Source organism: Phoxinus phoxinus (genome assembly GCF_949152265.1).
Source record: "Phoxinus phoxinus genome assembly, chromosome: 19".
In the NCBI taxonomy this organism is placed as follows: Eukaryota; Metazoa; Chordata; class Actinopteri; order Cypriniformes; family Leuciscidae; genus Phoxinus; species Phoxinus phoxinus.
The window spans coordinates 27,102,961-27,130,456 of NC_136894.1; the positions used below are offsets into that span (position 1 = coordinate 27,102,961).

The following is a 27,496-nucleotide window of genomic DNA, read 5'->3' on the forward strand; positions in this document are numbered from 1 at the left end:
CTCTCGTAAGAGAACTGCGCTGTGCTGGAATTTATTCTCAAGGAAGTACTGTGTCTATTAAAGCTACAATATGTCATTTGTTTCGCCGCTAACGCCGTACAATAACAAAGGCGTAGGTTTATGAGGCAGTGACAAGCCGAATGATGGGACTTGCTGTCAAGCTGATGGATCTAATAATGTTAATGGATGAGTGAAAACATTCATGTTTTTTAACATTACAGTGGTATGAAGCAGGTCACGATTGCTAATAAGAGACAGATATCACACGCGAGTGTGATATCTGTGATATCTATAGTCCTGCGGATATAAAGGAAAATTTTTATTTAATTCTACCGAACGACCCGCAAGTGCTGAATTACTACTCACACAGGTCAGTTTATTAGACGAATAAAACTTGTGAGGTAACGCAGCGCTGTTTCACTTGGTCGAACGTTACACTATCATACTAAACAGCATTTGAGTGTGTTGAAAGTTATAATGTTATTCTATGTGTTAGTTCATTTGCTTTAAGAAACTAGCAGCTTACTAGTAAGCTAGATCAACAGTAGAATAACATTCAGATCATATTCTAACATTTCATCATGTTGAGCTATATAACATTGATTTGATTTATGTAATCACCTGTCTAATAAAGAATGTGCAAGAGCGGTGTCGCAGGTCAAGTCATGACTTGTGAAGCTCTGTCAAGTCAAGTCAAGTCAAGTCAAGTCATCTTTATTTATATAGCGCTTTTTACAATACAGATTGTATCAAAGCAGCTTCACAGTGATAAAATCAAAATAATACAAAAAAAAACAAAAACAATTTCATCATCATCCACCTTTAAGGCAGATCTATAATATTGTTGAATATTAAATGTCCCCAACTAAGCAAGCCAGAAGGTAAGGCAACAGCGGCAAGGAACCAAAACTCCATCAGGTGACAGAATGGAGAAAAAAACCTTGGGAGAACCCAGGCTCAGTCGGGGGCCAGTTCTCCTCTGGCCAATGAGTGAACAGTGTATGAAGTTCAGAATGAATCAGAGTATTTGTCCAGTTCCGGTTGGTTGAAGTCGGAGTGGAGAGGAGGAGAGACTGGTTGACACTTCAGGTCAGCGGCGTCGTCGTCGTGTCCTGGCGCTGGTCCTTCATCAGATCTGGATACGGCCTGGTTCCGGTGGACAGCAGTAAACCTCGGGATAGACAGAGAGACTAATATTAGCGTAGACGCCATCCTTCTTATGATGTACCAAGTACATCAGGATTTACGGGAAGTGTTCCCGGTCCCGGCTGTTCTAAACTATGCAGCCTAATTATATAAGTCTATAATATGTTATGTGTATGCTAGGCCGAAGAGATGTGTTTTTAGTCTAGATTTGAACTGACAGAGTGTGTCTGCTTCCCGGACAATGGTAGGAAGACTGTTCCAAAGTTTTGGTGCTAAATAGGAAAAGGATCTACCGCCAGCAGTCGATTTTGATATTCTAGGTATTATTAACTGGCCGGAATTTTGAGATCGCAGTAGACGTGAAGGACTATAATGCGTTAAGAGCTCGCTCAAGTACTGCGGAGCTAAACCATTTAGTGCTTTGTAAGTGATCAGCAATATTTTAAAATTTATACGATGTTTAATAGGCAGCCAATGCAGTGTTGACAGAACAGGGCTAATATGGTCATACTTCCTGGTTCTAGTAAGAACTCGAGCTGCTGCGTTTTGAACTAGCTGTAGTTTGTTTATTAAGCGTGCAGGGCAGCCACCCAGTAGAGCATTACAATAATCTAGCCTTGAGGTCATAAACGCATGAACTAATTGTTCTGCATTATTCATTGAGAGCATATGACGTAATTTAGATATATTTTTAAGATGGAAGAAAGCGGTTTTACAGATACTAGACACATGACTTTCAAATGAAAGATTGGTATCAAAGAGCACACCCAGGTTCCTAACCGACGACGAAGACTTAACAGAGCAGCCATCAAGTGTTAGACAGTACTCTAGGTTATTACGTGTGGAAGTTTTTTGTCCAATAATTAGAATCTCTGTTTTTTCTGAATTTAGTAGTAGGAAATTACTAGTCATCCAATTTTTTATATCAGCTATGCATTCCGTTAATTTTGTGAATTGGTAGGTTTCGTTAGGTTTTGAAGAAATATACAGCTGAGTATCGTCGGCATAACAGTGAAAGCTAATTCCATGTTTCCTAATGATATCTCCTAATGGTAGCATATACAGAGTGAACAGCAGCGGTCCTAGTACTGAGCCTTGTGGTACGCCATACTGAACTTGTGATTGATAAGACATCTCTTCATTTACTGCTACAAACTGATAACGGTCAGATAAGTATGATTTAAACCATGCTAGTGCAATTCCACTAATGCCAACATAATGTTCGAGTCTATTTAAAAGGATGTTGTGGTCAATGGTGTCAAATGCAGCACTAAGATCCAGTAATACTAATAGAGAGATACAGTACAACCACGATCGGATGATAAGAGCAAATCATTTGTGACTCTAACGAGAGCTGTCTCGGTACTATGGTACGGTCTAAATCCGGACTGAAAATCCTCGCAGATATCATTTCTTTCAAGAAAGGAACACAGTTGTGAGGATACTGCTTTTTCTAATATCTTTGACAGAAATGGCAGATTAGAGATCGGCCTGTAATTGACTAGTTTTGTAGGATCAAGTTGCTGTTTTTTAACAAGCGGTTTAATCATAGCTAGCTTACAGCAACTTGATCCTAGTTTTGTAGGATCAAGTTGCTGTTTTTTAACAAGCGGTTTAATCATAGCTAGCTTAAAGGTTTTTGGTACGTATCCTAGAGACAAAGATGAATTAATGATATTAAGAAGAGGATCTATGACATCTGGAAGCATCTCTTTCAGCAGCTTAGTCGGTATAGGGTCTAACATGCACGTTGTCGATTTAGATGATTTGACAAGTTTGCAAAATTCTTCCTCTCCTATAGCAATGAATGAATCAAATTTTCCCTCAGGGAGACTACAATGCTCTCCCTGATGCGATACTGTATTAGACGGTTGCATAGTTATAATTTTGTCCCTGATATTATCGATCTTATAAGTGAAGAAGTTCATAAAGTCATTACTGCTGTGTTTCTTGGAAGCTTCTGGGCTTGAAGCTTTCTTTTTCGTTAGTTTAGCCACTGTTTCAAATAAATACCTAGGATTATGTTTATTTTCTTCTAATAGGGTTGAAAAATAAGCAGATCTAGCAGCTTTTAAAGCCTCTCTGTAAGCAATCGAGCTCTCCTTCCATGAAATCCGAAACACCTCTAGTTTTGTTTTCTTCCAGTTGCGCTCCATTTTTCTGGCTGCTCTCTTAAGGGCCTGAGTGTGCTCGTTGTGCCACGGCGTTGGACTATGTTCTTTAATCTTCTTTAAGTGCAGCGGAGCAACTGTGTCTAAAGTGCTGGAAAAGAGAGCGTTAAAAGTTTCTGTTGCAATATCAAGTTCTTCTAAGCTATCCGGGATGCTGAGATGATGAAACTGATTAGGAAGATTATTGATAAAGCAATCTTTAGTAGCAGAAGTGATCGGTCTAACATATTTATAACACGGAGTCGGCTTTGCAGCCTTGGCTAAATGTAATTTACACGAGACTAGATAGTGATCTGAGATGTCATCGCTCTGCTGCAGTATTTCAACGGCATCAACATCTATTCCATGTGATAGTATTAGATCTAGAGTATGATTACGACAATTGACAATACGACAAAGAGTCGGTCCTGACACGTGTTGTCTAACTCCAATTGAGTTTATAATGTCTTTAAATGCCAATCCCAATGCATCTTTTTCATTATCTATGTGTATATTAAAGTCACCAACAATTAGTACTTTATCTGCAGCCAATACTAATTCTGATAGAAAGTCCGCAAATTCTTTGATAAAGTCTGTATGGTGCCCTGGTGGCCTGTATACAGTAGCCAGCAGAATTTTCAAACGTGATTTATCGTTTGCACTATATATTTTTACATTAAGCACCAACACTTCAAAAGAATTATATTTACAACTAGATTTCTTAGTGGTTTTGAAAATATTACTATAAATTACAGCAACACCTCCTCCTTTGCGTTTCAGACGAGGTTCGTGTTTATAACCGTAATCTTGTGGGGTTGACTCATTTAAAGCAATGTAATCGTTTGGTTTTAGCCAGGTTTCTGTTAAACACAGCACATCTAGGTTATAATCTGTAATCATATCATTAACTATTAGCGCTTTTGAAGTAAGAGATCGAATATTCAGCAACCCAAGCTTTATCATTTGCTCATTTGTATTATATCTGTTTTTTATTTGTTGAAGATCAATTAAATTTTTAACCTTAGATGGGTTTGAACGCATTTTTGATTTCCAAGTTCGGGGAACAGACACAGTCTCTATATGATGATATCTAGGTGAAAGAGGCTCTATGTGATGGGATTTATCTGACCTTGGTGACGTGAGGCCGCTAGCAGACGGTCGGTTAAGCCAGTCTGTCTGCTTCCTGACCTGAGGCCCAGATTGTCATGTTTTATCTCTAAGACTATGAGCCAAATTACTAGAGAGAAGAGCAGCACCATCCCAGGAGGGATGAATACCATCTCTTTTCAACAGGTCAGGTTTGCCCCAAAAACTTTTCCAATTGTCTATGAATTCTATATTATTTCGTGGACACCACTTAGACAGCCAGCCATTGAGTGAACACAATCTACTAACTATCTCATCACTCCGGCGAACAGGAAGGGGGCCAGAGCAAATTACAGTGCTTGACATCGTACTTGCAAGTTCACACACCTCTTTAATATTAATTTTGGTGATCTCCGACTGGCGGAGTCGAACATCATTAGTGCCGACGTGAATAATAATCTTAGAGAATTTACGTTTAGCATTAGCCAGCACTTTCAAATTTGCTTTGATGTCAGGCTCTCTGGCTCCCGGCAAACATGTGACTATGGTGGCTGGTGTCTCTATTTTCACGTTCCGTGTAATAGAATCGCCAATAACTAGGGCACAATCAGAATAATTCTCAGTGGGTGTTTCACTGAGCGGGGCAAATCGATTTGTTATCGGAACGGAAAAGTGTTTTTTTGATCCGCGACTAGAGCGATCCCTCACTGTCACCCATCTGCCCTGCTGCACGGGCTCTACTTCAGCCGGAACCGACTCATGTAAAGAGTTCACTAGGCTAGGCGCATCCAAAATAGTATCTAAAGCTCTAGCACTCTTCTTACTATTCTCGATTAAAGTTTGGATGCGTGTCTCTAGTTCTGAAATCTTCTCTGTCAGCCTGACTGACTCCTTGCATTTATCACATATAAATCCTATATTGCCGACAGAGAAGGCTATGGTAAACATGTGACATGAAGTGCAGGTGACAATAACAGGAGAAGACATTACTCACCGTGTTTGTTGACTGATTCTTACTCACCTGGGCTTTTATGAACTCAAAGGCGCGGGCGCGCGAGAGAAAAATAAATAACTGAGCGCACGGGTGGTGCGGTAAAAGGCTAGCGAGTTAGCGTGTTGTGCTGACAATAACGGAAGCTAGCAATGTCAGGTTAATCTGAGATGTTGAGTAAGCTGTATTTAGTAGTATAAACAACTAGAATTTATAATAAATGATGGTTCAAAACAGAAAGAAATACGAAGCTAATACGAGGCTTAGACGCAGCAAACAAACTCACAGCAGCAGCAGTCACAGCGAGAGGTCGATGTAGTCTTTTTGCTCGCTTCCGTTTCTCATAAGGCTAGCGAGCAGAGCAACTGTGCTCCGGGAGAGTAAGCGAAATAAACAAACAAAACCTTGAAAATATTGCAAGTCGAAGTTTGTCACGGACGTGGAGCTCTCGGCATCTCGAAAATAATATTGAGCCTCATTTTAGTTCTCCTTTTTTGTCCCAAAGTCTGCTTGCCATGGTCCATAATGTTTGAACGAAATAAGAACAGCATGCCGCTAAACGTTACGCACTACGCAGTTGTCCACGTCTGTCGCCATGGTTACGTCATGGCTAGTAACGTCTTCAACTAGACACCTTGAGATCCTTTCCATCTAAACTGGTTATATATCTTGCCTAGGGAATGTTTTATGAGCAGTTGGATAACTGGATTAATCCGCCCTTATGAAAAGCAGGACAAACAAAACAATGTTCTTCCACAAAATACATGCATGCAAAGGCTCAACCTTTTCATTTTGATTTATTTATTTTTACAATACAAGATAGTGATCCACATAAACTTTAACATTACAGATGTCTTAAATATTAGTACATTAACAACATATATGTTTACAATGTGTATAGTAAGGCATTATAAAAAATAAAAAAAAAGATTAGGACATTCTACAGCTCTCAAAACAATGCCATCGCAAGCCCACATTTACATTAAATACATTTATTTATTCATTTTAACATACATTTTTGTAGCAATCTCAGTACTTCATACTTCAAATCCTTCATTAAACGTAACAATGTTTTCTTTATCAATACCCTTTATATATTGAAATCTTGTTTCTGTGCTCAAGTTGATGCATTGTTATGTTTTCAATGTCTCCTTTATGAGGGCCGCCTTTATAGTGAGTGTGAGATTTGTCAAAGTAATGATGCCAGGTTCCATTACTTGTAGCTCCAAACCCAAAGAGATTCACCTGTGTAAAAGACATAGCTGTCAGGAGTTTTGCCATTTCGGGGTTATCTAGCTGGCGGCAATATGGCACAATTTGGGTTTTAAACTGTTCAGAAAAGCTATTCAGATATCATTTCATAATTTTTCTCATTAACAAGTTTTGCCACTAAATAAATTGGTAATACTTTTGAAAAAACATGCACAAGGTTTGGGGTTGGGATAAAAGGCATATATGCAAATACAAAATGTTAATAAAATTAATGTTATTTAAAAAGGAAATGATCATTAAAGTTAAGGAGTGTCTATTTACACCAAGTGCAAATAGCCCACCTTTTTGGCAGAGGCTATTTACACTAACTGCCACCATTTTCTGATTGAGCCAGACAGAACTACCAAATAAATCCAGCAGATAACAGGGTCAGTGGAGGGGAGAGTAAGGTGGGTGCAGGCGTTATAGAGTCACCATGATTTTGCCAAGCAAGGCATGTTCCTGGATCAACATATTTTGTTGAAACTGGGACAACATTCCTGTCCGAAAGTACTAACTCTATCCCTAACCCTAAATCTATGACCCTTCCCATAAGTTATCCCTAAAATCAGAGGGAAATGACAAGGTGAATAACACGGATGTAGAAGCACCTAACCCTGGTTGTAAGCCTAAACTTGACATAAACTCTAAACTTGTCCCTCAAATCAGATTGGTTCACTGGAATGTTTTTCCAGACCGGGATCAACAAAGATGTTTATCCAGGAACATACAGGCCTATGAGTAGCGTTTATTTTAAATAGAGATTAAGAAAATATATGAACAGTGGAAATAAAGTGCCTAGTGGGCATTTAATAGTGGAAATTGAGTGAAGGGGAGGTAATGTCAAGTACAAGTAATTTCCCAATAATGCAGCATCCATTTATGACTTTGATAAACATAATCATAATATGTTATTATTGCATACTCAACGCTACTTGCAGTTAGTGCAAACATGTAGGCCTATTGCTATTTGCACTTAGTTTGAGAGGGATTCAATTTAAATTAAGATTATATTTGCACATGCAAATTATTTTTAAACTGTTTTTTTTTATTTATTTTTTATTTATTTACAGAAACTCTGTTGATATCATCAGCAAACTTAAACTGAACCATCATGTGAAAAATGCAAACATTTTTACCTGATCACAGACATGCAGGGCAAATACTAGTGTAATGAAGCCAGTAGAGGGATATTTGCCATTTTTCTGCAGCCATTTCTCGTAGGCATATTTTATAAAAGCAGGGTGGAGGATCATCACCTGGACAGAATCCAAAACATTTATGAGGTTCATACCTGCTTATTATAGGGCTTAAAATGAGTATCATTTACATTGATTTAGTGACATATGGGCACTTACCTTGTTCTTGTTTGCTTTGATTGAAGATTTGACTTGTGTGTAGGTGCTGAGAAACAAAAAGATATAGATAATCATTTATTTGCTTTCATGATTTTGTAATTGTTTTATTAAACAGTACTCACCGTGTGATGTGTCTAGTGGTGACGGTGCTTATGAGCCACTGCATGTCACGAATCTTAAAGGGAAAAAGCACCAGATGGGTGTTGTCATCCAAGTCCACAGCGCTCTCGGGATACAGAACCCGGTGAGTGGTCTTAAACCCCACGTCCTTCTCGTAACCTTTTGTCGGGCCTTTATTTATCCTGAGAGAAAAACAGGCCATGTTTTGAGAGGCTACCAAAAGAAGATTATTGCTGAAGATATACCACGAACAGGGGTGAGAAACACTGCTGCATATATAGAACATTTATCAGATTTATTCTGTGTAATCTGTTCTTCTAATACCGTATGACTAAGTCATGGCTGTCTATCAGTTGACCATAGTTGGATCTCAGGAGGTTCCCAGAGTTTCCCACCACAGCACAGGTTCTGCAGCGATCTGGACCGGCGTCTGAGTAATGATCTTCATCGGGGAAGAGAGAAAACAGCTGGTCCACCACCTCTGTGTAGTTGACTCTGAGCTTTGACGGTTGTAGACCCTATAGAAAGTCATTATAAACACATTAAGGGTTTCCTCAACTGCTGCCTGACTATTGTTTCTAGATTTCTGATACACCCTGTTAACAACAGGATAATCAGGAAGTTAAGCTTACTAAAACTATTCCCAATGTATGTTGTTATAAGGATATATATGCAGAAGCCTAGAAGATAAGCAGTAATTATTCTGGCACAGAATGTGTCAAATGAAAAGAACAACTCATAAATCGAAAAACTGCCATTGTAAAATATCAGTTGCTTTATCTTCGAAACCTGCTGCCAGAAAAAAAACATGAGTAAACTCAATTGGAAGATAATTATTTCAACTCAAATAGTCAAGAAAATGGATTACTTTAATTTTTGATAACTTGAGTTCAAAATCCAAAACTTGTCATGGCAATTGGAGTTAAAGAGAATAAATAAATAATGTAATGGGGCTATCATGTTTTACAGGATGAAATGCATGAGGGAATCTGTCTATCACAAAGATGCAACCCAGCTAACAAAATTAGGTTCTGAGAACGTTGTGGGAACGTTGATTTGAAATGTTCTAAAAACGTTGAAATGTCCAGTTTGCTTAACGTTGCTGGAATGGTTTCTTAATGTTAGCAAAACATTGCTGGAACGTTAGCATAATGTTGCTGGAACGTTATCTTAAGGTTAGCATAACGTTGCTGGAACGTTAGCATAACGTTGCTGGAACGTTAGCATAACGTTGCTGGAACGTTATCTTAAGGTTAGCATAACGTTGCTGGAACGTTAGCATAACGTTGCTGGAACGTTATCTTAAGGTTAGCATAATGTTGCTGGAACGTTAGCATAACGTTGCTGGAACGTTAGCATAACGTTGCTGGAACGTTCGCATAACGTTGCTGGAACATTCGCATAACGTTGCTGGAACATTAGCATAACGTTGCTGGAACATTAGCATAACGTTGCTGGAACATTAGCATAATGTTGCTGGAACCTTATCTTAAGGTTAGCATAACGTTGCTGGAACATTAGCATAACGTTGCTGGAACATTATCTTAAGGTTAGCATAACGTTAATGGAACGTTATATTAAGGTTAGCATAACATTGCTGGAATGTTAGCATAACGTTGCTGTAATGTTAGCATAATGTTGCTGGAACATTATCTTAAGGTTAGCATAACGTTGCTGGAATGTTATATTAAGGTTAGCATAACGTTGCTAGAATGTTAGCATAACGTTGCTGGAACATTCTTAAGGTTAGCATAACGTTCATGGAACGTTATTTTAAGGTTAGCATAACGTTCATGGAACGTTATCTTAAGGTTAGCATAATGTTGTCGGAACGTTCGCATAACATTGCTGGAACATTGGCATAACGTTGCTGGAACATTATCTTAAGGTAAGCATAACGTTCCTGCAACGTTTTTCCCCAAAATGTTATTAACAATACAACATTCAAAGAACATTAAAATGTCCACTGTCTTTCATGTTAAAATGTTATTTTAAGGTTAGAAAAACAATTCTGCACCATTCGTTCAACTTAATTTTTTTATTAAAACAACCATGTGAATTATAAGCGCACTTTTACATCACATCAAAAAGTAGAACATTTCATATGATTATCATACATTTTAAACGCTACATAATAGCTTAAAAAAACAACTACAAATATTTTCATGTAAACATTTAAATGAAATGAAAACTGTGTTTAAGGGTTATTAGTTCACCAAAAAATTATGTCAGTAATTACTCATGTTATTCCAACCCCGTAAGACTTCCGTTCATCTTCAGAACACAAATTAAGATATTTTCGATGAAACCTGAGAGAACAGCACCAGTGATCGTTCCAATCACACAGAACGAGCAGTGATCTGCGTTTTATGTTGGCTGCTAGGCAAACACAGAAACAGCTGTCCTGTCAGTCAAGTAAACGTCAAATCAGCCTTTTATTAACTTTGTTTACTTTCTGTTAACATTACGATTCCTGAAGTCGTTAAGCTCCTGGTAACCCGCGAGAGCACCACAAGTTTATCCTCCATCATCACACTCTCCGGCGTTCAAAGCAACTGTAGCTTTCATCACTACAACGGAAGACCCGCCTCTCCATTCATTCAATTGGACAGTGGAAAAAACACTTTTACCGCTCGGAGTTGATTTTTTTAAACTCCAAAAACGCCTGAGGCGCATAAACAGCGCGCAGAACGCGCACTGCCATAGAAATCAATTGAAAAAAGGCACCTCTCACTGCCAAAATCGCATTAGGTGTGATCGGCCCCTAAATCAGCTTAAAATAACGCATTTATCGATTACATTGTTTCGCCACAAGGTGGCAACAAGTGACAAAATGTATTTGTTATTGAATCATTTATTAAAGAGAATGTAGTAGTATGATGCTTTTGAAATAAGTCAGAAAGGCGTTTGCTGTTCTCTTCTCAGGCGCTCGTGTTCTCAGCGCCGCCCGTCAAAATAAAAGTCCCGCTTCCAAAACGTCGGCCAATCAGAAAAACTAATCGGCCAACGCCGATATTTGAAAAATGCCTTATATCGGCCGATATATCAGCCTGGGCGATATATCGGTCGACCACTAATCGTCCCAGCCCTAGAGTTCACGAGATCAGCGAGAACTGAGAAGATGACGCAGATGGGTCTCGATGTAGTGCGGCACTTTTGTGAACTCACTCAAGAGGCCCACAAAAATGATTGTCGTTGCTTGATAAACTTAAGGTTGAGCCACTGTAGTCACTTGGACTATTTTAACATGTCTTTACTAACTTTCTGGGCCGGCAGAATGAAATTGCCTAGAAGCCTATGGAGGAGTGAGCCAGCTCTCATATTTCATCAAAAATATCTTAATTTGTGTTCTGAAGATGAACGGAAGTCTTAAAGGGATAGTTCACACAAAAATGAAAACTCTGTCAGTAATTACTCACCCTCATGTTGTTTCAACCCCGTAAGACTTTCCTTCATCTTCGGATTGAACACAAATTAAGATATTTTTGATGAAATCTGAGCGCTGTCTCACTCCTCCATAGGCTTCTTGAGGGATTGAAACTTGCCGGCCCAGAATAGTTATTAAAGGTGCAATGTGTAATATTTCTGAGGATCTATTGACAGAAATGCAATATAAGATCTATAACTATGTTTTCAGTGGTGTATAAAGACCTTACTTAATGAACCGTTATGTTTTGAGTCATTTATATCTACATAACCGCAGGCACCCCCTTCTATGAAGCTCGACATATTGTGACGTCATGTTTCTACCGTAGCCGACAGCGAACAAACAGCGCTACAGAGCGTTTCGTCACTAACTTGAATGAGAAGCTGCAGAAAACACATATTGTTTAGGACAAGAGCCGACGGAGGGTAAATCTAAAAATCACGGGTCAACATCGGTGTGGCTTTTCACTGATGGAAGGGAAAAGCTTTCCCTTTCACTGAGGGAAAAAGGCTTTCAAAGCGACGCCGAAGTTGCCTGTTTTCTGCTGGATAGGTAAGGTATTCCAACTTTAACATTGCAAATGAAAACTGTTGTTTCATAATGTTAGCATTACCTAGAAGCTAGCCATAGACACCGTGTGAAGTGACTTTTCCCTTGTCAGTGGTGTAAAATATGTAGGTATATTGTTTCATGTAACTTAGTTATTCTCCCTCCCTGTGTTATGGCTTTGCTATGTGGGGATAAATGTGCTGGTTACGTTCGTGAGACAATCAGCTGATTAGTACTATTGACTGTAAAACACTAACATTAGCCTACAGCATAACAGTTCATACTAGCCAGCTAAACTAATCTGTTAGAAAAATTTTGTAGTTGGATAGTTTCATGTGGTTCTTCTCCCTCGCTGTGTTGTGGGTTTGCTATGTGGGGAGAAATGTGCTGGTTACGTCGGCCACCGTAGCTTCTCCTTCCAGTTTGAGAAGGGAGGGATAGGCCGTAAGTGACTGGCTGTTTGCCATTCGCAAACCTCACCACTAGATGCCTCTAAAAATCACACACTGCACCTTTAAAGACATCGTTAAAATAGTCCAAGTGACTACAGTGGCTCAACCATATGTTTATCAAGCGACGAGAACACTTTTTGTGCGCAAAAAACAAACAAAACTAATGACTTTATTCCACTATTCATTATGTTCTCCGTGGGCCTAAGTGTGTTTACGTAGTATAACTGCACATAGTATATCTGTGTTGCACATCACCACGTAGGCTCACCATTGGCCGACGCTGGTCATGTGTGTGATGCGTGTGACCTATGGAGGAGTGAGACAGCTGTCAGATTTCACTAAAGTCTTACGGGGTTGGAACAACATGAAGGTGAGTAATTACTGACAGAATATTCATTTTTGGGTGAACTATCCCTTAAATATAAGTAGTGTGGGTGTGCCAAACTAGCACTGTGGTCCAGTCTGTGGTCCAGTCTCTTCATGCCCCGTCTGTGGATAAAAAACAGATTGACTGATGTTACTAAAAATTGGTGAATTATTATGTCATAAACATTTGATAATAACAGTGTGGCTACTCCATAAATGTTAACCCTAAAGTTATTTAGACTGTGCTTTGAGTACTATAAATTTATATTAGTTTTTTTTCCAACTGCAAACACATGTTTTCAAAACGATGTCACCCTTTTTCAAAACTCTACACACAATTCCCAAAACTGCACACACAAAATGCCTCACATCTCCTTCAAAATGTAACACTGCATTCAAAATGCCATAACCACATGACAGAATGAAGCATTTGCATCAAATGGCAAACACTTCTTTCATAATAGTACATTTTTGGATATACCATGTAAACACTGTTGTTCTATATCTAAAGCACTCTGGTCTTTCATAGGCTTATATCTTCACTTCAATACAATGTTCTACAGTGACAGTAATCTGCTGAGAGCGGGAACAAGTACACTAAACACCAATGCAATGTAGAAACATAACATGTTTTTTAGGCCAAACATTACTGTTGTATACAGTAGCATACAACACAACCATAAACATATGTAAACCAAAAGAATATTCTTTAGAATACAGTAAAGAACACAATTGTGTGTGTGGGGTCTCTGTCCATTAATGGCATCAATAGTTCAAAACAGGTAATCTGACCTTTGACCTATATGTGATTGGTTAGTGATCAGTAAAGCAAAGTGTTTTCACATGTGAGGAGTGTTTTTTTTTCTCATGCAACAGTACATTCCACAACAACATGCTGGCACGCTGACAAAATTTTCGTCTTCGAGCATAGTACGGGGATAGTTTCTCTCACCTTAGAGCTCCAATTCAGAGGTCAATGCATCCAACGGTTGTCCTGTAATGGGATGATGTCTGTTTGGTATGCTTTGGCCTTGAGGGGGAAGAACTAGTAGAAGCTTGATGCTCCGCATCCGCCAGTTCAGACGCCCGTCCCATTGGAAGTCTCTGTGGGAAAAAAACTGTAAACCACACAAGATTAAAATGTAGCTTACAAATGTTATACAATGGAAAGGTTCAATAACACATTGTAAAGGATTAGCTACACCTAAAAAATTTATGAACTTCCATCATTGAGGGGAAAATAAGATAATGTGCATCAAAATTCTGTGTAACTTTACCTGCTAAACTTTTCTAATTTGTACTAATTTGCCATACTATGGAAGTAGTAATATAATACTTTCATTGTATGACAATAGCAGCATTGAGAAAGGTCTTCTTTGAAGCTATTATAATAAAATTATAAAAATGTATAAACCAGGGCTTGGCATTAACGTTAACCCTGGTCTTGTACTTGTCCTTTGGACAAATAAATCGTTCATTCACTTGTAAAAAAACTAAAAGTAGCTTGTCAATGAATATATACATTTTTTGAAGTAAGGTTATTCATCTGTGTGTAACGTGTGTGTGCGCGCGCTATATGCTTAACGTTAAATTAAAAGAGCACATTAATATGAAAACGGTGATTCAACTGACTTGGAATTAACGTTAACTTACCTGTGAATTAAGCGGTTGCGTGACATTCATGTTAATACTAGGCATAAATGGCATTATAAAACCCCAATTTGCCCTCCTGTAGGGCATTCCGTCATGTGAAAACTACGAAATAACCGTCCAGTGAATACTTTTAAGTTAATTAATTTTAAGATAATTTAGTTTACTTCCATTCACATTGAAAAATTGCCACCAAAACCTTTACAAAATCGCTAATCAAGATTACAAGCCTAAAGCCTAAACTTAAATTACAGCTAAAGTCTAACGTTAACAGTTGAGATGCTAACGGACTTTTCCCGAAGACACTAAACCATTTCTATAAAGTAAATATTCAACGGAAGCGTGTTATTTACATGAAAGAATGTGTCAGAAACATTTTTATGTACTATTTGTGTAATTTTGGGGACTAAACTTACCTGAAATTAGCGAAACCAACAGTGAGAGACAGAGTTGCTGCTTGTCGTCAGTTGAGCTCCCCGCCCGTTTCCATGGTAACTCCAGTTCAAATCTGGTTCAAAAGCAACTCGAATGTTCAGTGCGCGCGCAAATTAAAATACGTAGAAGTCACGCAGCATTTACATGAAAGAAGAAATGATGGAGGGAATTATTTGATAATCAGATAAAATATCCTGAAATGTGAGGTTAACATTAAGTGTAGGCTATAGACTCGTGGCCATCACCAAACTGTAAACGGAATAAGAATATGAAGCATTGAGTGTAAAACAATGTTTACTAAGTCATTTATAATAGGGTATAATAGGCTATAATATAATGTAATATAGTCTATAATATTATATAGCTTTATATAAATGGTTAACGTGGTGTATAAATAAAATTGCTAAACATTTATTAAAAACTAAACATGATAAGGCATGGATATATTTTATGAAATATACACAATATGTACACAATTTACAGATGTAACATGAGGAACAATTTAAAAGGTTTATGTTTAAATGTTTAGAATGTATTTTTTAAATAATATATGTTCAAAATGTATTTCAATATATTTAACAGAGCTTCACATAATGTGAATAGCACATCTATAAATTACAGGAAGGTCTGTCTGTCTGTCTGTCTGTCTGTCTGTCTGTCTGTCTGTATACTGTTAACCATATCTCTCGAACCGTTAGTCCAATGGATTTCAAACTTGACAGGTTTCTTGCTACGGGCACGAGTAAGTGCAGTGTCAAGTTTGACGTTGTTTGGATTAGAAATGCAAAAGATATAGCTAAATATATCGGCAAAAGAAGGTAATTGTTTAAAAATAAACATTCTGACATAAACACTCTGTCAGCTAAACATTTAGTCAGCTACACTGTTTACTTCTGAATATTGTATTTTATTCACAGCTTTTCTCGGAGTTCACTGTGTAGCCTGCTCCCTGAATCGTGTAGTTAAATTTTCCATATGTATGTCATTATGTCAGTATCAGTATTTGCTTTCATGCACAAATAAAAATGTCACTGAACTTTTGCTGTGTGATTGTAATGAGCCTAACCCAACCCTAACCCTAACCCTAACCCAACCCTAACCCTAACCCTAACCCTAACCCTAACTCTAACAGGCACTTTGCCATCAATTATAGTAACCTATTCGCACACTGTTTGCTCAAGCGTAGCGTTTTCTCTGAGTTACTGTGTGTAGCCTGCTGCCTGATTCATCACGCTTATTCATTTGTGGATGTTAACTGAATCTGTAAGTCAGCTATGCTGTTTACATCTGAATATTATATGTACTTCTCTGGTGCGCTTAATGTTATCGCTACTGTGTAATAGTAGCTTATGCTATTAACCAACAAAACATATCATATTCAATGCGTTCACAATCTCTTTCACAGGCATCATTTGTAGCCTATACACAAACTGTTTTTGCTCAAGCGTATAGCGTTTTCTCTGAGTTCACTGTGTAGCCTGCTCCCTCAATCGTATAGTTCAATTTTCCACATTTATTTTATGTAATTATTTCAGGATCAGTATTTGCTTTCTGCCATACACAAATAAAGATGTCACCGAACTTTTGCTGTGTAATTGTAACAGTGAGCACTCAAACACACCAAAACAACAATTACTAAAAACACACACAAAAATTTATTTTGCAGAGGCATTTTGCACTATTTAATATACAATTATTTATAGCGCTATAAGTGCTGGTTTATTGGTGTGGCGTTATAAACTACTGTGATGTTTAAAATGTTTTTTATGGATATATAGTCATACAAATCTAGTGATTGTAAACTAATGTTAAGAAGCTCACATTTGTTAAGTGTAGCCTACTTAACATTATGAGAATGTTCAGCAAATAACATGTTCCCAGAACGCTGTATGACAGCCTAAATATAACATTCATAAAATACTAATAACATTATAAGGACGTTCCAAGAACATTGTTCCAAGAACGTTTTATATCAACGTTATGAGAACTTTCATCAATCACAAATAACGTCGAAAAGACGTTCCAAGAACGTTGTTCTAAGAACGTTTTATATCAACGTTATGAGAACTTTCATCAATCACAAATAACGTCGAAAAGACGTTCCGAGAACGTTGTTCTAAGAACGTTTTATATCAACGTTATGAGAACGTTCATCAATCACAAATAACGTCAAAAAGACGTTCCAAGAAAGTTGTTCTATGAACGTTTTCTATCAACGTTATGAGAACGTTCATCAATCACGAAATAACGTCAAAAAGACGTTCCAAGAACGTTGTTCCAAGAACGTTTTATATCAACGTTATGAGAACGTTCATCAATCACGAAATAACGTCAAAAAGACGTTCCAAGAACGTTGTTCCAAGAACGTTTTATATCAACGTTATGAGAATGTTCATCAATCACGAAATAACGTCAAAAAGACGTTCCAAGAACGTTGTTCCAAGAACGTTTTATATCAACATTATGAGAACTTTCACCAATCACAAATAACGTCAAAAAGACGTTCCAAGAACGTTGTTCTAAGAACGTTTTCTATCAACGTTATGAGAACGTTCATCAATCACGAAATAACGTCAAAAAGACGTTCCAAGAACGTTGTTCTAAGAACGATTTCTATCAACGTTATGAGAACTTTCATCAATCACAAATAACGTCAAAAAGACGTTCCAAGAACTTTGGTTTTAGAACGTTTTCTATCAACGTTATGAGAACGTTCATCAATCACGAAATAACGTCAAAAAGACGTTCCAAGAACGTTGTTCCAAGAACGTTTTATATCAACGTTATGAGAACGTTCATCAATCACAGATAAAGTCAAAAAGATGTTCCAAGAACGTTGTTCCAAGAACGTTTTATATCAACGTTATGAGAACTTTGATCAATCACAAATAACGTCAAAAAGACGTTCCGAGAACTTTGATTTTAGAACGTTTTCTATCAACGTTATGAGAACGTTCATCAATCACAAAATAACGTCAAAAAGAGGTTCCAAGAACGTTGTTCCAAGAACGTTTTATATCAATGTTATGAGAACGTTCATCAATCACAAATAACGTCAAAAAGACGTTCCAAGAACGTTGTTCCAAGAACGTTTTATATCAACGTTATGAGAACGTTCATCAATCACGAAATAACGTCAAAAAGACGTTCCAAGAACGTTGTTCCAAGAACGTTTTATATCAACGTTATGAGAACGTTCATCAATCACAGATAACGTCAAAAAGACGTTCCGAGAACTTTGGTTTTAGAACGTTTTCAATCAACGTTATGAGAACGTTCATCAATCACAAATAACGTCAAAAAGACGTTCCAAGAACGTTGTTCCAAGAACGTTTTATATCAACGTTATGAGAACGTTCATCAATCACAAATAACGTCAAAAAGACGTTCCAAGAACGTTGTTCCAAGAACGTTTTATATCAACGTTATGAGAACGTTCATCAATCACAAATAACGTCAAAAAGACGTTCCAAGAACGTTGTTCCAAGAACGTTTTATATCAACGTTATGAGAACGTTCATCAATCACGAAATAACGTCAAAAAGACGTTCCAAGAACGTTGTTCCAAGAACGTTTTATATCAACGTTATGAGAACGTTCATCAATCACAAATAACGTCAAAAAGACGTTCCGAGAACTTTGGTTTTAGAACGTTTTCAATCAACGTTATGAGAACGTTCATCAATCACAAATAACGTCAAAAAGACGTTCCAAGAACGTTGTTCCAAGAACGTTTTTAATCAACGTTATGAGAACGTTCATCAATCACAAATAACGTCAAAAAGACGTTCCAAGAACGTTGTTCCAAGAACGTTTTATATCAACGTTATGAGAACTTTGATCAATCACAAATAACGTCAAAAAGACGTTCTAAGAACGTTGTTCTAAGAACGTTTTCTCTCAACGTTATGAGAACGTTCATCAATCACAAATAACGTCAAAAAGACGTTCCGAGAACGTTGTTCTAAGAACGTTTTCTCTCAATGTTATGAGAACGTTAATAACGTTATATGAACGTTCCGAAAACATTATTTTAATAACGTTTTGTACTAACATTTACACAACTTTTAAAGAACGTTAGTGAATGTTCTGGGAACGTTCCCTGTTAGCTGGGAAATAGCCCAAAGGTTTGTTTGCGCATAGCCCCCCCCTAGTTTTGTGTTTACGTATTTATTTTACTTGGCGTACAGTGAATCATAGGACACCACCTTTAATACTTTAGTTAAAGTCTTACCCTCCACCATTTGTTCGTGTCTCCAGGTAACACGCTGTTTTTTCTGTTGAGGAGAGCTGGTATGGTGGGATTGTACCGATACATGAACCAGTCATCGTCCAGAAATCCCATGACGCAAGTTTTACAGGAACATGAAGGTTCGAATATTAAATCATCAAATGAGTCTGTGGTGTCGTCCATCGGGGCGTTTTGAGTGTAGAGAAGAAAGATGGCCATGAAGCTTAAAGGCAAGGTTATGTATAATCGAGGCGTTCTGTTGAAGACTTTCATCTTTTGCCTGCGTAGTGTTTGTGGACGAATGAAGTTTTTTTTTTACTAAAAAGACAGAAAAAAAAAATCATGATTTACATTATAGTGCCATATATTTAATTATTGTGTGTAACAGTTCTTTGAGTAAAGTTCAAACGGCCGCACTGTAAAAATGTACTCGTCACAATCATGTAGTTTATAACTTGTCACGGTCATTTCTGTCATTTCTGCATGAATTGTCACTTTAAACTCGACTTTCGATTAGTAGCCTAATTCAAATCATATAGCCTAGTGCAATAAAAGGGCAGTGCAACTTCGACACGACTTTGGTTGTATTACTTTTTTATTTTTTATTAAATACGTATCATTCAATTAAAAATCCTTTAGGGAACATAATTGAACTGAGTATTGTTTTGACGTGCATAATATATTTTTTACGTCATATTGTATAGCGTAATTAATGCATCAGCTGGTTAATTAATTACATTGTTTCATCAGATATAGGCTATCACTTATTTTATTTAGGTTAAATATTGAAAACATAAAACAATATTGAAAAAAACAATTCAAACTTTGTTTCACCAATAGAAGTGTCCACTCGGGCCACCATCACACAAACGTTACATTTCAAAGGCAAAAGCATTAAGTTAAATTATCGAATTTAAGTAGGCTACACACTGAGTACATAAGACAATTTCCGCTGTATATAAAAGGTGAAACTTACCTAATTGATATAGGGTCAGGCAGGTTTCTCGTATTTCTTAAAAGTATTTATAGATAAGATGTATAGAAATATATGCAGTAGCCTACTCAGCAATATGTTTTAGCCTATTTCTTGTCATCTGAATCATTAGAGCATCTGAGTGCTGAAAGCTTCGTGTCTCCCCAAACCAAAGTCAAAGACAATTTAATGTTTGTCCCTCAACTTGTGGAACTGGTTTTACCTGCTCATACCCCGGAGTATGTTGTCCAAATAACATTACCAAGAGATCTTCTGGTTTTTGGTATAAAGAAATTCAAAAATGCAGCCCAAATGGATGGTAGCCTAAGCAATAGAGAAACGGTTCTGAAGAGAATTGCTTAGGTTTTAAAATTGCTTTGAGGTAAATTTGTACTTTTTTAAAAAAAACTTTCAAACAATTTATGCATAATTTAGCTTACACAATATGGGAAAGGGAGGGGTGATTGACATGTCAAAATTCTTCAGCAGGTCAAGCGATGCGCGTTGATGACGTGCGCAAAGATAATACATATGCGTTTGCATTTACGCATTTGTGTTTGTGTGTGTGTGTGTGTGTTAGCTCTATAAATGACATTACACATAACAAATTAAATTGAAATACTTTATTTATACTAATCATAGGCTATTTAGTAGCCTACTGTAAAATAAACAGTTAAAACAGGGTAAAAGCTAGCAAGGGCATTAATGTTTAATCGATTTAATATGATTTTTAAAATATAAATTAATTGTAGTATTGAGACTTATTAATCATTAATATTATTAAATTAATTAGTAATAATTTGTGAGTTGTATTAAAATAAAAATGATGATGATGGGGATCAAAATAACCCTCATCGTCGATGTCATTAATTTTCGTGTGAACTGAAGTGATCTATAGCTGTTTGCGTGACAAGATTAACCAGTCGTTGCTCTGCCAGTTCACAATTGCACACACACTTACACAATCAGATAGGTCCACAGAGAAGGATTCAACGCTGGATTCAAAACTGGGCAGTTTTATTTCAAGGCAAGAAAGTGAGTAAATGTTTTATTTTAATTACATGTTTCTATTAATATCCTAAATTCCGTAGGCTAATTAAAGATTTGAGTCCATCTTAAATGTCTGTTGCATAAGATGTTCGGGATTGTAATAATTAGATGTTTGCCTCGACTGAAAATGGTATATTTCAAAAGAATTGTTTTTTTTTTAATGATTTACCTTTGTTGGCTAATAGACTACGTATCATTCATATTATTGTGTAGGCTATAATACATTCAAGCGCTGTTATATAGCCTAGGGCATAAAAAAAAAAAAAAAAAAAAATATTTCGGGTCATGTTGGTTTAAATTGACCTAAACTGTTTAATTTAAAGCAATGGTTGGGTTTGTCCATATTTTACCCAAACACGTTGAACCAACCCATCATTTTTTAGAATTCAAAACACTGCAGATCATTATAGGTTTATGAAAACGGAAATAAAAAAATCTATTACTCGAATCATAAATATTAGTTTATTACAAACATAAATCAGTTCTACTTGTTGAATGTCTGCTTTCTAAATGTTTTCTGACAAGAACTGGTGGAACTGCATTTATGGCTGGTGATGTGCTGAGGATCTGTGATCTCTGAAACTCCCTGCGGCCAGGGTCAATATCACTGTAGGGTGCCTTTTGGTTTCCTAAACATAAATAACTAATTTGCCGTGATAACTTAACATACAAACAACTATGAAAGGGTGTGTTATATTAGGTTAAGTTTTTTTATTCATAACAGAAGCATTACTCTTTAGATACATTTTCAAGATTTTCTTTAGTTTTGTATGAGAGGATGTACAGTATGTTATTTTGCTATGTCCCAGGCACTGCTCATTAAATTTGAATGAGAGTAAAATAGTCAAATCATAATTTTTTTTATTTTTGTTTTCCTATTAATATTTTGTTAAATAAGATATTACTCAAACTGAGTGTATTGATCATTTTGTAATAAAAACAATACTTTTATTTAATAAAAAAGAAGAGTTTGTCCATGTCCCTTGAATGGTTGTCCACCCTATCGTATTGCGGAATCTGCCCCTTTAAGAAAAGGCCATCCCCATTAGTGATATCAGGACAACAGATTTTTTAATCTCTTCAGTGGCAGCAATTTCAACTGCTGAGGTGAGTAAGCTGCTGACTTTCCAACTGTCAAATTTTCTTCATGTGAGTTTGCTTACTTGTTTTGCCAAAGAGAGGCGAAAGTTTCAAAAGTTTTAAAACCCGTTGGCGGCCATCTTTTTACAAGATGTCTGATGTTGATGTCTGACCGCTAGGGATGTTAACCAATGACCGTTTGACCGTATCAACGTTAACCGTTCAAAGTTGTTGGTAGTCGGTTAAACAAAACAAAAAAAGTGATCTCTAAATTAGTCTATTGTAGACAGTGGACTAAACGCTACTACAGTTCTCTTACGAGAGGTTCTCTCGTACTGCGTACTGAAAGTACGCACCGGGTAAAGTCTCTTTGCTCGAGATATTGAAGCCAAAATTTTTCCTTGAATTTGTATATATTGTAAACGCAGTGCAGCAGCAGTCAGACCTAGAGCGGGCTATCTAGCGCGCTCATTGGCTGCTCCGCGGCAACTGCTGCAGCCTACCACTGAGCCCCTGGCGTGACGTCGCGCCCAATGAGGGCGCTTCGCGCCCTCACGCGTCAAAGCCCGCCGAAATGGGGGTGGCTTAACGTATATAAGGGGAAGTTGGGCTGCTAAACACTTGATTTTCATCTCTTCAGCGACGCTCTATGCTACGCTGACCGTCGAATCCAGCGACCAGCCAGCTTAGGACAGCGCCTGAGGAAGCCGGCCGTCTTCGCCACCTTCAGCCGTCCGTGCCAGCTACGCTATCCGGCGACAAGTATCCTTTTCAAACTACCTCTCCGTGAGCTCGCCGCTGCGACTCACGTCCTAAAAGAGCCAGGCGTTTGTACAAAAATGCCTCGTCTTTCCTGCGGTTCATGCCGAACCGCGCTCAGCGACGGAGACCGCCACGTGATCTGCGCTCTCTGCCTGGGCCGAGACCACGCAGCCATCGCTCTCTCGACGGGTGGCTGCATTGAGTGTGACGAGATGGCGATTTCGACCCTGCGGGCTCGACTCGCCCTCTTCAACGTCGAGGCTGTCGCTCCGCCTCTCTCCAGTGGCCCGCGGAAGAAGAAGCGCCGTGCCCAGAGACTCCCGGAGCCCGTCGCTCGCGAACGCTCGCCGGAACCTTCCCCTCGAGCTTCGCATTCCCCTTCACCGCCCCCCCTTCCCGACGCGCAGATGACGGCTTCGGCCCTCACTGCCGTCGACACAGGGGACGAGGCGGGGGACGACGCCATCGACAGCTGTTCTCTCCTGGCGTCGGACAGTGAAGAGTGGTCTGGATCCACACACTCCACCTCCTCTTCGACTCAGGAACCTGGCAAGGCCCGGTCTAACGTGGACGCTGAACTTATCCGCCTCCTCACCATGGCCGTTGATCAACTGGGCCTGGACTGGTCTCCACCGGAGGCGCCCGCGCCCAACAGGCTCGACGGGTGCTTTCTTCCTAGCCGCCGCCTAGCGCCTGCCTCTAGGTCAGCACCCTTCCTGCCAGAGCTCCACGCCGAGCTCTCTAAATCGTGGAACGCTCCATTCTCCGCGAGACTCCGCTCCCCTGCTTCGTCGACTCTCTCCCAAGTGGACGGAGCCATCGAAAAAGGCTACAGCCGGATCCCCCCAGTGGAAGAGGCGGTCGCAGTGCACCTTTGCCCGCCATCACCAAAATGGCGCTCAAAGTCTGCCCTCCCGTCGAAAGCCTGCAGGACCACTTCAGCCCTTGTCGGCCGTGCTTTCGCCGCCGCCGGACAAGCCGCTTCCGCCCTGCATTCTATGGCTGTCCTCCAGATCCTCCAGGCTGAACTCCTCCGCCGTTTGGACGAGAAACGCCCGGTTCAGGACATTGTAACGGATCTGCGCAGCGCGACGGACCTTTCCCTCCGCGCCACGAAATCCGCAGCACAGGCGATGGGACGATGCATGGCTTCACTCACGGTAACGGAGAGGCACCTTTGGCTGACGCTCGCCGAGATGAGTGAGTCTGAACGCGCCGTGTTCCTCAACGCCCCGCTCTCCCCCACCGGCCTCTTTGGCCCTGCGGTGACCGGGATTGTGGACAGGTTTTCGGAGGTTCAGAAAACGTCTCAAGCCATGAAGCTGTTCCTTCCACGACGCGTTAGCTCCGCTGCAGGCCGCTCCCAGAATCAGCCTCCTGCACGAAGCTCATCGCAACAGTGCCCATCGCAGCCTCCACCAGCTTCGCAGCAGCGACAGGGCGGCCGCCCTCGATCGCGCTCAAACAGCCGTCACAGACCGCCTCCCCCCCGGGGACCCCGGCAGAAGATCGTGCTGAAGCCTGAGGCCGCGAAATCCTCCTAGCAACCGCAAAGAGGAAAAGATGCGCGAGTCCCGCCGCCACCGCCGGACCGCCATCAAAGTTAATCGCTCTGTCAGTCCCCTTATTAAACAAGGCTACTGCAGTTGTGTATTCAGCAGCCAACGAGCCAGTCACAGCACACGCTCGCCTGCACACAAACGCCGTTTTCACGGCGACCCAGATAAATCACAAAAAGAGTGTAATGTCTGTTCATGCGGCTCACGCCGATTGTGTTCTATGTGTAGAAAATGTGCCCACTCCAATGTGTTCACCCCTACACACAAGCACGTCCCCCATATTTGTCACAGAGCCCACTCACATAAAGCGGGCACGTACCGCTCGAGTGTTAAATGTAGGATTTGTGCCCACGCCCCAGTGCCCACACCTACAAAATGCCCGCTCTGCTATACAGTCATCACGGGGGGCGAAACTAATAAAGCTCATCGGCCGTGTTTCAGACGTAAGCGCTGCAAGTGCTCGCGAGCACGCGCGCTTACTGACGAACACTGTTTCCCCTATATCGCTCACAAGCACCGCTGTTCGCGCCACAAATTGTTCTCCGTCCCTAGCGACCGAGTCACTGAATGTGAATCAGCAGGCTGCTGTAACCAGCGAGCAACATTACTCAGCAAACGAGGGCGCGCGCGCCACGCTGATACCTCCGTTTCAGTTTCTCGAGCCCGCGCAGTGCGGCGCTCAGGACACGGAGACCATTCTGCCCCTAGCTATGCGTGCGAAAGCATGGGAAGCGATCCCGGGCGTGTCAGAATGGGTGCTGAATGTTGTAAGACAGGGCTATACACTGCAGTTCGCTCGCCGTCCCCCGCGCTTCCGAGCCCGTACAGTGACGAGCGTGAACCCAGAAGTAGCACACCTACTTCGTGCAGAAATAGCAAAACTGTTATGCAAGGGGGCAATAGAGCCGATACATCCTTCTATGAGCGAGTCAGGCTTTTACAGCCGTTATTTTCTCGTGCCCAAGAAGGACGGAGCGCTCAGACCTATATTAGATCTGAGACATTTGAACAAAGCTCTTATGAAAAGACTGTTCAAAATGATCACGACCAGACAAATCCTCGCGCAGATTCGCCCGAGGGACTGGTTTATTTCTCTCGATCTGAAAGACGCGTACTTTCAGATTCAGATCATACCCCGTCACAGGCCATTCTTGAGATTCGCCTTCGACGGTCAGGTATATCAGTACACCGTCCTGCCGTTCGGCCTGTCGTTAGCACCCCGTACATTTACGAAGCGCGCGCGCCGTGTTCAGCGTCTGGCAGCGTCTTTCCAGAAAGACGAAGTGTTTCCCCTGAAAACGTTTCAGAGAATGCTGGGCTTTATGGCTTCAGCCGCAGCAGTGCTCCGGCTAGGTCTATTGCGTATGCGCCCCCTGCAACGATGGCTCAACGCTCGTGTACATCACCGAGCCTGGGCTTCCGGCGGTTTCCGAATCAGAGTGACTCAGAGCTGTGTTTCAGCTCTGCAGCCCTGGTTAGTGACCGACTGGTATCAGCGGGGAGTTACGATGGGAACTGTCTCGTACCGAAAGGTTATCTCGACGGACGCCTCCAACCTAGGTTGGGGCGGGATATTCGAGGGCAGACCGGTCTTTGGCCTATGGTCAGACACGGAGAAGCTCCTCCATATAAACTGTCTGGAGATGATAGCGGTCGAGTACACTGTGAAACACTTCCTCCCTTTTCTGCGGGGCCACCACGTACTGGTTCGAACGGACAACGCCCATTGCCCAAGGTTCTTTTCGAAGAACGAGGACGCTCTGGGCCACGTCTGGGCCAGATGCCCGTTATACGCGTTCCCTCCGGTCTCACTGTTACCACAAGTAATCAAGAGAATCAGGGAAATGCGTCACTCGGTGCTCCTCATAGCCCCCCGATGGGAGAATCAGACATGGTTCTCGGAGTTGGTGCGGCTGTCAGACTCAGCCCCATGGCCGATCCCGGTGAGGAAAGACCTCCTTTCCCAAGCCGGCGGATCGATTTGGCATCCTCATCCAGAACTATGGTCTCTGCATGCATGGATAATCAACGGGTACCCGTTGTTTTGCCAGAAGGGGTCGTGAACACGATCGCGCAATCTAGAGCCCCCTCTACCAGGCGGCTTTATGCGTCTAAATGGTCTGTGTTTACTAAATGGTGCACGGGCAAGGGCCTACAGCCACAAACGTGCGGAGTTTCGTGGGTGCTTTGCTTCCTTCAAGAGATGTTGGACAGGGGCAGGTCCCCCTCCACACTCAAAGTATATGTCGCGGCCATCGCAGCGTTCGCTGAGTCGACGCGCGGCCAGGCGATAGGAAGGAATGAGCTCATCACCCGCTTCCTTAGAGGAGCCAGGAGGATGAATCCCCCACGGCCCCCCTCGGTTCCTATCTGGGATCTTTCCCTGGTCTTAGAGGCCCTGAAAGCACATCTCTTCGAACCGTTACACTCAAACCGTTACACGAACGTTCAAAACCGTGTTTCTGATTGCTCTTGCATCAGTTAAACGTGTGGGTGACATACACGCGCTCTCTGTGAGCGCTGCGTGCCTCGAGTTTGGACCTAATGACTCTAAAGTCATCCTTAAACCGAGACATGGCTATGTCCCCAAAGCGATCGGTACCCCGTTCAGAGCACAGATCATTTCACTCTCAGCTTTGCCGGCATCAGGCAGCGAGGTCGACGCGAACCTCCTTTGCCCTGTCAGAGCGCTGAGAATTTACGTCACGCGCTCCGCCGCCTTCAGGCGTTCGGATCAGCTTTTTGTTTCGTTCGGTGGGCGCACCAAGGGTCTCGCCGCCTCGAAACACAGCCTATCCAGATGGATAGTGGGCGCTATTGCCGCGGCTTACGCATCAAAAGACCTGCAATGCCCCTTGGG

General features: G+C 40.6%; 2 protein-coding genes across 5 annotated transcripts in view; one reads left to right on the forward strand and one right to left on the reverse strand.

The window, feature by feature from the left end:
* Positions 1-6,129: 6,129 nt before the first annotated feature.
* LOC306986664 (CMP-N-acetylneuraminate-beta-galactosamide-alpha-2,3-sialyltransferase 1-like) overlaps positions 6,130-27,496 on the reverse strand; it is a 29,237-nt gene continuing 7,870 nt past the window's right edge. The window contains exons 1-7 of one of the 3 annotated variants that reach the window (XM_079590130.1): positions 20,189-20,380; positions 19,216-19,530; positions 8,427-8,620; positions 8,105-8,284; positions 7,983-8,028; positions 7,764-7,883; positions 6,153-6,618 (exon numbers count right to left, since the gene is read on the reverse strand). In XM_079590130.1, the coding sequence (XP_079446256.1) occupies positions 6,454-6,618; positions 7,764-7,883; positions 7,983-8,028; positions 8,105-8,284; positions 8,427-8,620; positions 19,216-19,485 (975 nt within the window). In that variant the 5' untranslated portion in view covers positions 19,486-19,530; positions 20,189-20,380 and the 3' untranslated portion in view covers positions 6,153-6,453. Of the gene's footprint in view, positions 6,619-7,763; positions 7,884-7,982; positions 8,029-8,104; positions 8,285-8,426; positions 8,621-19,215; positions 19,531-20,188; positions 20,381-27,496 lie in introns of those variants that run through there. The other 2 variants (XM_079590132.1, XM_079590131.1) reach the window with 2 other exon arrangements.
* The window catches only part of LOC306986667 (CMP-N-acetylneuraminate-beta-galactosamide-alpha-2,3-sialyltransferase 2), a 28,198-nt gene continuing 21,808 nt past the window's right edge, over positions 21,107-27,496 (forward strand). Inside the window, exon 1 of one of the 2 annotated variants that reach the window (XM_079590139.1) lies at positions 21,107-21,220. The gene's annotated coding sequence lies outside the window, so the exon portion shown is untranslated. The remainder of the gene's footprint in view (positions 21,221-27,496) is intronic. The other variant, XM_079590138.1, reaches the window with a different exon arrangement.